The sequence below is a fragment of the Galeopterus variegatus genome, unplaced genomic scaffold, assembly GCF_000696425.1.
Source record: "Galeopterus variegatus unplaced genomic scaffold, G_variegatus-3.0.2 Scaffold1242, whole genome shotgun sequence".
In the NCBI taxonomy this organism is placed as follows: domain Eukaryota; kingdom Metazoa; phylum Chordata; class Mammalia; order Dermoptera; family Cynocephalidae; genus Galeopterus; species Galeopterus variegatus.
In genome coordinates, this window is record NW_007727353.1 from 345,346 (window position 1) to 359,087 (window position 13,742).

At 33.6% G+C, this 13,742-nt stretch overlaps 1 protein-coding gene across 1 annotated transcript in view; it reads left to right on the forward strand.

Moving 5' to 3' along the window:
- ATAD1 (ATPase family, AAA domain containing 1) overlaps nt 1-13,742 on the forward strand; it is a 54,475-nt gene that overhangs the window by 36,632 nt on the left and 4,101 nt on the right. Inside the window, exons 7-8 of the mRNA XM_008575814.1 lie at nt 2,655-2,744; nt 5,161-5,211. Coding sequence (XP_008574036.1) covers nt 2,655-2,744; nt 5,161-5,211 — 141 coding nt within the window. The remainder of the gene's footprint in view (nt 1-2,654; nt 2,745-5,160; nt 5,212-13,742) is intronic.

Below are 13,742 nucleotides of genomic sequence, written 5' to 3' on the forward strand. Positions count from 1 at the left end.
CTAGAATTTTCTTTTCTGTGACTAGAGCCTAGAGCCTTAGCTAGCTTTCTTGTTAGTGTGATATGGTCACAAAAGGAACAAAAATAGTGAATGACCCAATGAAACCCATCACTGTTAACTGGAAACCTTAGTAACTGGTGACATATTCTTCATCTTAAGAGACATGAAACATAAAAGATAACTGTGTTTTTAGGCTATTGACAGAGTTAAAGTTCTGAGGCATAAATTTAGATCTGATTATTTTAAATATGAAATGATAAAAAAATTATCTTTTTAAATACAATCTTGTGTTTGGGTTAAATAGTCCTATAATCAAAATATTAATGTTCGGGGCCGGCTCAGTGGCGCACTGGAGAGTGCACCGCTTGGGAGTGTGGCAGCGCTCCCGCCGAGGGTTCAGATCCCATGTGGAGACCGGTTCCCGCTCACTGGCTGAGCGAGGTGCGGGCACAACACTGACGGTTGTGATCCCGTTGCCGGTCCCCGGTACGGGCGCGACACCGAGGGTTGCGATCCCGTTACCAGTCAGTAAAAAAGACAAAAAGGAAAAAAAAAATATTAATGTTCGTAAAGCATTACACAAAGACTTAAAAAAGGTTTAACAACTACTACCTAAAAAGAGCATTGAGTTTGTTGCTTAAGGACTAAAAAATTACTGTTGCTTCCCACTTTGAATTTTAGCTCATTTGTACTAAATAGATTTAATATATGTGTAAAGGTGCTCTGTTTTTGCCCCTTAAAATTACTCCTTAAAATTTGCCTTTTTTTAAGTGAAATTACAAATGATTTCACTTACTCTTGCTTTTTTCATCATGAATGTCTGTTGTTAACCTGTACAGGCTCATTAGACCATGTTGTGCTAGATTTACTTGGATTCTTTGATTCTGTTTTCTAGCATTTCATCTTTCATACTGGGTTTTTTATTGCAGTTTGTTTTGTTTTAGGCTATTTGTTTACCTGGAGTGTTTCTGGAAATACACCTTGTTTTTTATTTTGTTTTCAAGTATTGCCTCAATCACAGTGCCTTTTGTGATTCCTTACAACTGGATGTAATCAGACTTCCACAAGCTTCAATATCACTTTGAATTTCTTTTTTTAAAAAAAATTTATAAAGAAAAGAGGTTTATTTGGCTTACGATTCTGGGACAGCTGCATCTGGCATGGGCCTCAGGCTGCTTCTATTCATGGTGGAAAATGGCAGGCAGCCGGCGGGTACAAGCAGATCACATGGCAAGAGGAAAGCAAGATCTGAATCTCTTTTAACACTTAATATACTCAGTATCAAAATGTCCTTATTTACACTTATCCATTATCTTATGCAGTTAGTTCATTTGATCACTTTTAAGGCTCGTTTTCTATTTGGTAAAATTTTTCCTATTTTTATTTTATCAAGTTAGAGCAAATAAAGAAAAACAGGTACGAGCATTAATATTTTGATTATAGGACCACTTAACCCAAATGGAAGATTGTATTATATTGTAGAACTAACATTTCTCAAATTTAAGTTTGCATTTATATTTTCTTCCTCTAGGTGGCAAACTGTCACAGTTAATTGAAAGTAATTTGGGTCTGAGGCTCTTGAATATCATTAAATGCAAAGAGTAGAAGTAGAATGCAAGATTTGGTGGATATTTTAACATGTTTTGGAGTTAAATTTTAGATTATTTCAGAAATCTAAACTCTCTTAGGCAGAAATGAAATAGCATTAGAGAAATATGTTTCCATAGAATACTAGTAAATTTTATTTTGGTTAGCAGATATGTGCTGTTACTGAGTTATGTTCAATTATCAATAGTAATGGTAATATTGATGTCCTTCAGAATTAACTTCTGTGTATCTTTGCCTTTATTCATGTTGATTTTTAAAGTTGACTTTTTGTTACTCTCTGTATTGTTTATAAATAAGCAACATAGACCTAGAAGTTGGCAGAACCACCAGCATTTCTTTTTTTTTAAAATTCTATCCAGCATTTTGATGTTTGCTTTTACTCTGTTGCCTTTGTTTAAAGTTGTATTCCCATACCGGCAAGCCAAAAATGAATAAATGAATAAATAAATAAGGTTGATTGCTTGAGGTTTTATTTAGCATTGAGAAGATACCACCTATAGTGCTGATAGTGCCATGAGATAATGACGTGAAATCTAGAGAAAAAGTACATACTATCTATTATCATTAACCAGAATCCTTAGACTTAAGCAGAAAGGATTCTCTTAATGATATTTTTAAAGTACTGGAAGTATTCCCCCGTAATACTCCCAAACTATAACATAAATGGCTTTCAGTCATTCAACATGTGTTCATTAAGCAACCATATTTTGCAAAATGCAGTAGTTTTTTTAAACAGATCTTTATGATTCTTCAATAAAGGTACTTTCAACTAAATAGTACATATTTTAGTTACTACAAAGAAGTCCAGTGAAATGCATTAGTCTTTCCAGTTTTGCTGTTATTTGGTCTATCTAGGAGTAACGTGCTTGTATGTATAAATATTTGAGTAGTACCAATTAAAATCAGATTTCTTTATAAAGGATTTAGTTTAAACACTACTTAATTTTCTATATCTTCTAAGCCCTAGTAATAATGACCTCAAAAGAGTACTATTGCTAGATTTGATACCTTCTGTTTTTTTGTTTTTTGTTTTAATTTATATTTAGGTCATAGTGATGGGAGCTACTAATCGTCCTCAGGACCTTGACTCGGCTATAATGAGAAGAATGCCTACAAGATTTCACATCAACCAGCCTGTAGGTGATCTTGATTGATATTATGAACAGTTAAATATTCAGCTTTTTATGGATCTTCACCTGTGATTTTAAGAAGGGAATATTTTGTTTTATAGTACTTATGAAGGCAGGAAGGAATTGGCAAGAAATCCCACAGCTGCATCTTTGTCCTTTCCACTCTTTTCCTTGCTTTTTTCTTATTTCTGTCCTAATATTAGTGTTAGTTGCTTCTCTTCAATATATGTAGTTACCTCAAGTTTGCCTTGCTGCTTTAGTGATTTACTTTAGGATATAGCAGGTTATCTGTGGAGGAAGATACATAAGGAAATCTAAATTATAGTTTTGGTTTAGCATAGAATAAAATTGGGGGAATTGTGGCTGTAAACATGGTCTCCCAAAATTGATGGTTGTGACCTCTATAAAATTACTCTGATCACCTGTTTGCTACAGCTACAACCTCTTGTTCCTCTGAGGATATTCACATACTTAGCCACTCTATTAGAAAATTTACCTGGTAATGAAGAGATTTTTTATGGCCTTTTCTTTTTTGGATGCTGGCTAATACTGGGATCTAAACCTTTGACCTTGGTCTTACAAGGCAGCATTCTAACCAAATGAGCTCACTGGCCAGCCCAATGAACAGATTTTTTAACTTAATATAGGAGATGATAAAATTTACTTAGTATGACTAATATTTATTTAGAATTAATATGTGTCAGATACCTGCTAGGCTCTGGCGAAGGGGACATGGCCCCTGTCCTCAAGGAACTCTGTGTTGCAAGGGAGGTGGACACATAAATAAATAATGTAAAATGTGCTTTATAAAGGTATGTTTAAAGAACTGTGAGAGCCTGAAATGATGTTGAAAACTAATATTTCTGTCTGGGGAGTTGATGGAATTTATAGAATCCAGCTGGGCCTTGAAGGATGCTAGAAATTTGAAAGGCAGATGAAATAATGAAGGGCTTTCCTACCGGAAGGAACACAGACAAGAAGATGTGGAAGCAGGGTTAAATGTGAGTTCTAGAGATAGTTCAGTTAGAACATCAAGGAAAGTAGGTGGAGATGAAGCTGGAAAGGTAGACTGCTACCGGTTTAGATGAACTTCATATGCCTTGCACAAGAATTTTGATTTTATTTTGTAAGCAAGACATCAGAGCATTTTAAAAGAAAATTAGTTTATCTCAGTGGTTCAGAGGACAAAGATTATTGATAGAATCCCTATCAGTAATCCAACTGTAGTCCAGTAGACAAGTCAGGTTTTTGATGTACAATAGAATAGAACATAGGATGCAACATGGAAAGTAGCCTTTATTAAAGTTGTAAATTTATTATATTGTGTGAGTTATCAAAATGGATTATAACAGGTTTCATCAAATTTGTTATAAATTTGTATACTGTTAATGTAGAAACGAATTTTCTAACCCCTTTTATTCTCCTTTTAGTGAAGACACACATTGTAATTTTTTTCTTGTGTAACTATGATGTGAGAGGATATGGTTAACCTTACTTTAAAACTCCTCTTCAAGTTAAATGGTTATTAACAAAAAGTAGTTACTACTGATCTTACACCAAGTTAACTTTCCTTCTTAACACACTTGAATTACAGAAACATCAGGGTTTGGTTGTAACCAGCTTTGTTTGGTTGATGGTTGTGGAAATAGAGAAGAGTTCAGCCATAATAATTTCATTTTTATTTTATTATTATGTTTTTGGTGGTTGGCCAGTATGGGGATTGAACCGTGGACCTTCGTGTTATCAGCACCACACTCTAATCAACTGAGCTAACTGGCCAACCCATACCATGATAATTTTGAAAAGCATTTGTATTTACTGCGATGTATATAAGGTATTCTATAAAAAGAATAAAATGTTAAATGTGGTTTCTAGTTTCTGGTATAATAATATGAGACATCACTGGCGGAAAAAGCATATATGCATATAAACAAATATATCATTAACACTAAATAAAAATTCACTAATATAAAATTTGTGAACATGGAAGTTATATATTGAAATAGAGGAACTGAGGGAGTATTGTTGTCATCTCTTCTAATTATTGGTAGAATATTTTATGGCATTGGTGAGTTTTTGTAAGTTTTCTAAATAAAGGAAAAAAATGAAGATTGCAGAGCTATAGAGGAAAGACATTGTGGTCATAGGTACTCATTTACTCACTCAGTGAAAATTAAGGCCATATTATTTACCAGACATTGTAGTAGACCTTGGGGACACAGAATAAGAAGAAATAGTTCAGTAGGACAGCCATAGGTCATTACTCCAGTGTCTTGAATATAGACCCTGCTTCGACCTCTATCAGAGTTCCTGTCATTTCCTATATGTATTGTCAGGTAGTTTACAAGGGAAGAAATAGTAGAAAAACTAGTTGATCCTTATTTTTTAAAAAAATGCTAACTGGAAATTATCCTGGTTTTAGGCTCTAAAACAGAGAGAAGCAATCCTGAAACTCATCTTGAAAAATGAAAATGTAAGTAGTAAATTACAATTTTTCCACATCCTGTAAATAAATGTTTACGTTCATAAAGTCATTTAAGAGAGAAATGAAGAAGGAATATGAGAATAATGTAGCCTTGAGCTTGACCTAAATTACTGTAAAACTCTTGGTCACTCATGTAACTCAGTAACTATGGTATATTTGAACAAATTAAAAATAATTTAAGTTTTTAAAAAGTCGTGTGTTCTCGTATCTGTACATTAAAATGCTTTTTAATATTTTCAGAATGTTCTCCAGTTATATAAGATATATTTATTTTTGTACAGAAGTTTTGTTTGGGGGTTTGTTTTTTACTTAATTGCAATATATTTTTTTTTTGGCAGCTGGCCGGTAACAGGGATTGAACCCTGGACCTTGGTGTTATCACCACCATGCTCTAACTAACTGAGCTAACCGGCCAGCCCCTGCAATATTTTTTGAAGTTGGAATTTAGGCTTAAAAAGGTATGATAATTAAAATCTTATAGTTTTTGCGTTTAAGGTTTTATTTATTAATAGATAATAGAGTTACATGGTTCAAAAATTAAAATATATATTTTAAATGGTGTTCGGGAAGAAGTCTCCTCCCCTCCCCTGTATTTCTTCTGTATCCTTTGACATTGGCATTTTGCTTACACAAACAAGTTAGCATAAACTATTCTCTCTCCTTTTTATTTTTTTGCATAAACTATATTAATAAGCATGCATACTGTTGTGCATTGCTTTTTTCACTTATCTTTGAGATCGTTTCATATCGCATATTGTTTCCTTATTTTATTCTCTCTTTTTTCTTTTTCTTTTTTTTTGCACTTCATAGGATTTCCTTGTACAGGGATAATTCGTTTAATCGATGCCATATTGAAGGACATTTGGGTTGATTCTGTTCTTTTACTATTATAAAAATGCTACATTGAATAACCTTGTTTGTATGTCATTTCACACTTGTGCAGGGATATTAGTAGGATGAATTTTCTAGAAGAAGAATTGCTAGATCAAAGGGTAGGATATTTGTAATTTTGGTAGCTATTGCCAAATTGTCCATGTTAGTTTACTCATTTACTGGCAATGCTAGAGTGTCTCTTTCCCTATAGCCTTGCCAACAGAACATTATGGAATTTGTGCCAACATGATAGGTAGAAAAAAGTTATCTCATTAGAGTTTTCACTTGCATTCTTTAGGAATGAATGATTCTTCATATTTTTAAAAGATGTTTCAATATTTTTTCTCTGAAGTGTGTGTTTATATTCTTTGCCCATTTTTCTATTGCAGTATTCTTTTTCTTACGGATTTGTAAGAACTCTATTGGTATTACAAAGATTTGCCCTATGTATGATATGAAAATATTTTTTCAGTTTGTCTTTTGATTTGGGGGATTATTTTTTACCCCTTTTATGGCTTCTGGGATTTGAAACAAGTTAAAAAGGCATTTTCCACTCTCAAGTTTATAAAAGAATTTTCTGTATTTTCCAAGTTCTTGCTACTTGTTTTTCCAAAACTCTGTAACTGAATATATTTGGATAACGTGGTATTCCTCTCTATCCCAAACTTGAATATCTAAACTCCCTATTTGAACTCACTATATAAGCTAAGAAACCAAATGTATTTCTCACTATGGGAATCTCTGTATTTCTATGGTTTCCTTCCTTGAACCACCATCAATCCCATATTTAATTCTGTTCCATTCATACTTCCACACATCCCATGCTTTCCCATCATATCTTATCTGTAAATATTTTAGTTATATTTCTAAAAGAAGAGGATTCTTGTTTTAAACCTAACTTGATTTTGCCGTATTACACCTAATAAAAAGTTGACAGTAAGTCATTATTATCATGATCTCCTAAATGTCTTTTGTTTTTTTCATCATGTGTTTGACTCAGGATCCATATAAAGTTCATAATTTGTAATTGATAGTTTTTAAGTTTCTCTTAATATATAGGCTATAGGTTCTTCCTTCATCTTTCTTCATTTTTTTTCCCCCTTTGAAATTATTTATTGAAGAAACTAGGTTAGGTTTGTCCAGATTTTGCCACAATCCAAATTTTGCTGATTGCAGTAGGAATTAGTTATTTTCCTAAAATTGGTAGATGGGTCAAGAGACTGAATGAGATTCAGGTTCAGGTTGTCAGAGCGGGGAGATAGGACAGGAAAGCTTCTTAGGTAGAATTATATTCTTCCATCAGGAAACACATAATAATCTGGGTGGCTTTTATGGGTTTTTTTGTTGTTTGTTTGTTGGTGGCTGGCTGGTATAAGTGTACAAAGCTGTGACCTTGGTGTTATATGGCTGTGCTCTAACCAGCTGAGCTAACCAGCTAGCTGCTTTTATGTTTTAAATCTTTGATATATTTGGAATTTATCCAGGTAGATGATATGTAATATGAACCCAATTTTGCTTTTGTTTTTCTAGATGGACACCCAGTTGTTCCAGTATCATTTATCAAATAGGGCATCTTTTTCTCACTAGACATGCCACTTTTATCAAATTCTCATATGTATTGGCTGTGCCTGGACTTTGAATTTAGGTCGTTGGTCTTCTGTGTCTTTCTGTACTAGCACCACACTATTTTAATTATTGAACTTTGTAAGGTTTACTGTCTAGTAGCGCTAGACACCCCTTGCTGTCCCCTAGCCCAAAGGTTATTTTTACTCATTTTTCTGTGTGAATTTTAGAATCAATTTATTTCATATAGGAAAAAAATAACAGTATTTTTGGTGGATCGCCATTCAAGAGAATTAAGAGCTTTCTGATGTTGAATCTTTCTGCCAAAAAATTTATGACTTTCTGGTTGTTTAGGTCTTCCTTTGTAGCTTTCAGTAATGTTCTAGTGATTTATTTCTTTAAAATATATCAGAATAACATATACCGTATGCAAAAGTTTGAAGAACCTAACAAATTACAAAGATTAGATCATTGTTTATTAACCTTGAGGTAAAAGCTATGTAGCCTTTCTTAAGAAAACTATATATGTGCATGAAATATTTTTTGCAGTTTCAGGGAAATTTCTAAAATCCTTCATATATTCTAAGTAAAGAACTGTGGTCCTAGATGAGAAATCAGCAAACTACATTTTGTCTTTTAATTGAATATTTTGATAACTGCTTTAAAAAAAAAACATTGCGTAATTGTTTAAAAGTTAAAACACACAATTGGTAAACCTTTAACAAGGATAGGCATCAGTGAAAAGTTTAGAGAAGAAAACAAAAGGAATAGTTAACAAGTTCTTTTGAATTAGGATGGCTACAGAGTGGCTAGAAATTTAACATATTAGGAGATAGTTGCTGACAGTTTCACAAACTTCAAGTTCACCAATACAGTTATTTAATTAAAAAAAAATTAATGAAGGATTGTATTGTATAACTGGAAGTTTATAATGTTTCTTTGTTGTTGTTTTGGCTGGCCAGAATGGGGATCCAAACTCTTGACCTTGGTGTTAGCAGCACCGCACTCTAATCTGGAAGTTTATAACAATTTTGAATAACACATATGTTGATCTAGTGTAGATGCAGGTGATTTATGTATAGATGATAAATATAAACGATGAAATTTAAGCTCTTTGTCTCATAGGATAGCCATACTGTACACAAGCTATTAAGTTTTCTTTTGAAACTTAAGAAATTACTCATGATCTCAACATTCTGTTTTTTTTTTTTTTAACAGTGGTGTCTGGAAATTATATTTTTCATGGGTACAGGGAATTTTTAGCATTCCGTTTCTTATTCATGAAAGCAAAAAGGATTAGTCTCTAATCAGTTTTATGATGCAAAATATGAATGCTCTCTGGAAAACTGCTGACATGGGAACATCTCTTCTTATTAGCTGGTATTTATATGCTGAAGGCACATTGCTATTTCAATAAAAACTGAAAGAAATTTATTTTGTTAAAAGATGCCTCAAATCAGCACACACATTTATTTAATAAAATAAGCGCTATCATGCTTATACATTGCTGAGCAGAATAAGGGTTTTTTTGGATACAAATAAACTACTAGACTATTATGAATTTTTCTTCTCTGAAGAAGACTGAAGTTTTTAAAAAGATACTGTGTTCCACCCTTTTACAATTCTTTATTGATAGGTAGTCCTTAACATGATTTGCTTATTTTAAAAAGATTGTATGTGATTTGGGCTTGAAGTTTTAAGTATGAGTAGAATAGGCACTAATAAGATTTATACCCTATGAAAATATCATGTCTGACTCTGGAAGTAAGTATGTAGCTTTTCCCCCCCTATACTAACTTACCTGAATTTATATATTTTATATAACATAGCAGGAATAATTAATAGATAATGGGCTTTGTAGACAGATCTGATGAGGGTCTCCCACATGCTGACTTGACCATTCCTTGCTGTGTGACCTTGAGTAAATATTGTTTAGTATCTCCGTGTCTCATTTTTCTCACTTGGAAATTGGATGCCAACAATCTCATAGAATCCTTTTGTGAATTTAAATAAAATTATATCACCCTCGTTAGACTGGCTATTATAAAAAAGAAAGACTAACAAATGCTGGCAAGGATGTGGAGAAAAGGGAACCCCTCTACACTGTTGGTGGAACTGTAAAATAGTACAGTTATTATGGAAAACAGTGTGGAGGTTTCGCAAACTGCAGATAGAACGTATGATCCAGCAATCCCACTACTGGGTATATACTCAAAGGAATGGAAATCATCATCTTGTCAAAGGGATACCTGCACTCCCATGTTCATCACAGCTCTGTTTACAGTAGGCAAGATATGGAACCAACCTAAATGTCCATTGACAAATGACTGGATAAGGAAAATGGAATACTAATATTACCTACTATTAACTCAGTTTTACGTTGAGGTTCCCTCTTTGTAATGTATAGTTCTGTGGGTTTTGCCAAATGCATAATGTCATGTATTCACCATTAGAGTATCATACAGAATAGGTTTGCCGCCCTAAGAATCCTTTGTACTCCAGCTATTCATCCCTGACAACCAGTGATTTTTTTCCCCCCATTACCTCAAACATTTATCATTTCTTTGTGCTGGGAGCATTCAAAAATCCTCTCTTCTAGCTAATTGAAAGTATACAATAAATTGTTGTTAATTATAGTCACCCTTCAATGCTATGGAACACTAGATATTATTCCTCCTGTCTTTCTGTAATTTTGTACCCATTAACCAATCTCTCACTGTCTCTCCTCCCTCCTTCCCTTTCCAGCCTCTGATAGCTGCCTTTTTACTCTACTTCTATGTGATCAACTTTCTTACCTTCCACACATGAGGGAGAACATGCAGTATTTCTCTTTCTCCTCCTGGCTTACTTCACTTAATATAATGTCCTCCAAGCTCATCCATGTTTCCACAAATGACAGGATTTCATTCTTTTTTATGGCTGAATAGTAGTCCACTGTGTATATATTCCACATTTTTGTTACCTGTTCATCTGTTGATGAACATGTAGTTCAGTTCCAAATTTTGACTGTTGTGAATAGAGCTGCAGTAAACGTTGGAGTGCAGGTATTCCTTTGACCTGTTGATTTCTTTTCCTTGGATATATACCCAGTGATGGGATTGCTGAATTGTATGGTAGTTCTGTCTATAGCTGTTTGAGAAACACTCAGACTGTATTCCATAATGGCTATACTAATTTACATTCCCACCAACAATGCTGACGAGTTCTCCTTTCTCTGTATCTTCACCAGCATTTGCTATTTTCTATCTTTTTAGTAATAGCCATTTTAACTAGAATGAGATGGTACCTCAGTATGGTTTTGATTTGCATTTCCCTGATGATTAGTTATGTTGAGCATTTTTTTCATATGCTTGTTGGCCAGTAGTATGTCTTTTGAGAAATGTCTGCCCAGGTCATTTGCCCATTTTTTTAAATAGGATTTTTTTTTTTTTTTTTTGCTGTTGAAGCATTTTAGTTCCTTCTTTATTCTGCATATTAATCCCTAGTCAGATGCATAGTTTGCAAATGTTTTCTCCCATTCTGCAGGTTGTCTCTTCACTATATGGATTGTTTCCTTTGCTGTGCAGAAGCTTTTTAGTTTAATGTAATTCCATTTGTTTATTTTTGCTTCTGTTGCCTATGCTTTTGAAGTCCTCTTCATAAAGTCTTCGCCCAGCCCAAGTGTTCTGAAGCATTTTACCTGTGTTTTCCTCTAGTAGTTTCATGGCTTCAGGTCTTACATTTAAGTCTTTAATCCATTTTGAGTGGATTTTTGTATATGGTGAGAGAAAGGGGTCTAGTTTCAATCTGCTGCATGTGGATATCCAGTTTTCCCAGCATTATTTATTGAAGAGGCTGTCCTACCCCAATGAATATTCTTGGAGCCTTTGTCAAAAATCAGTTGGCTATAAATACATGGCTTTATTTCTGCATTCTCTCTCTGTTCCACTGGTCTGTGTGTCTGTTTTTATGTCAGTGCCATGCGGTTTGCTTACTATAGTTTTGTAGTATATTTTGAAGTCAGGTAGTGTGATGCCTTCAACTTTGTTCTTTTTGCTCAGGGTTGCTCTGGCTATTCAGGGTCTTTTGTCATTCTATATGAATTTTAGAATTTTTTTTTTCTATTTCTATAAAGAATCTCATTGGTATTTTGATAGGGATTTCATTGAATCTGTAGATCAGTTTTGGTAGTGTGGTCATTTTCACAATATTAGCTCATCCAATCCATGAACATGGGGTGTCTTTCCATTTCTTTGTGTCCTCTTCAATTTTTTCATTAGTTAAAATACTAATGAAGAGATGTACAATTTCATTGTAGTAATGTACAATTTCATTATAGAGATCTCTCACCTCCTTGGTTAAATCAATTACTAGGTTCTGTGTGTGTGTGTGTGTGTGTGTGTGTGTGTGTGTGTGTGTGTGTGTGTGTGTGTCTATTGTAATGGATTGCTTTATTGATTTCTTTTTCATCTTGCTTGTTATTGGTGTATAGAAACGTTAGTGATTTCTGTATGTTGATTTTGTATCCTGCAACTTTTATCAGTTCTACAAGTTCTTTGGTGGAACTTTTAGGGTTTTCTATATAAATGAAGGTACTTCAGAAAGTTCATGGAAAGATTCATATTATGTTTCAATTCTATTTTTCCCACAAACTTTTGGAATTACCTTTGTCTTACCATGTTGATTGCAGACAGGGACAATTTGACTTCCTCCTTTCCAATTTGGATGCCGATTATTTCTTCTCTTGCCTAATTGCTTTGGCTAGGATTATTCCTGTATTCATTATGCCCTTTTTCTCCCTTTCTCTACTAGTTTGGAAGTTACACGTTCTCTTTCTATTCTTTAGTGGTACCTTTAAAATTTTTTGACATATATACATAAAGTCTAAGTTAATAGTAACTGTGTCTGTGCCCTCTTTCCAATACTATAATTGTAAGACCTTAGAAAGCCTTAATAGAGATGTCCTGTCTTACTTGTTCTTATTGTCTAGCATTTTAGTTTCACTTTGTTTCTGTATCAAAAATTAAATGATGACTACTACTATTTGTATAACTAAATCTTGTTCAGATTTATGTTTGCCATTTTCTTTGCTTATCATTGCAGCTTGCACCACTGCTACCTTATGGGTTCAGTTTTCTTTTTATCAAAATGTATGATTTCTCTTCACTTAACCCCCACATTTAGGAATAAGAGCACTGTCATTTGAGGTCACAGTTGCAGAGCTAGCAATGGACCCCGTGATGTCTCACCTCCAAGTCACCTGTCCTTGTGTGAAGTTGCTTTTTCACTTAAACACTGAGCCTTACACAAATACAAATGGGAATTTAGTAACTAACAATGGTGGTATTGCAAATCAATGAGGGAAAGTAAATGTTGTTACTACAAGTGGTTAGCTATATGGGGGAAAAATACAGCTGGACCTCTACTATATTTATTCAAATCCTAACTCTGTGACTTGTTAACCTTTCCTTGTCTCTCAATTCTTACCTGAAAGTGAAAATGATAATGCATACCTGACAGAATTAAATGAGAGAAAAAGATAAGAAAAAAAAAATTTTTTTTAAGAATTAAATGAGAATAATACATGTAAAGTGCTTAGCACAGTAAATGAGACGTAAGAATCACTTAATGAAAAATAGATGGTAGTCATAAATTTTTTTCTTGCTCATTTTCTCTTCTTAATCTGCACATTAGTATGATGATTACATTCTCCCAATCCTGTTATGGGATAGGACAGTCACTTAAATGGCTTGACTATAAGCTTAGGTTGGGGAATAAAACTATAGGTGCTGAATTAGTGTTGAGGTAGTAAAATACCAAAGCATTACAGTTAAAAGGAATGTTAAGTGAAGTATTTTCTATAATGGACTATGGACTTAATGATGCTGGCTATTTGCCAAATATGTTGAATATATTAAAGTGTCAGCTTGGTACCTTCTTGAGACGCACCAAGATGAATCCAGCAGTGTTTGAATGCCTTTTCTTCCCCACCAATTCACAAGGTATCTAGTAAGACTTATTTCTGTCTTGGTCTTAAAGACAAATAATGAAAAATTTCTGATATTTTATGGTTAAAAAAAAACTTCTAGAAACTGAAAATACTT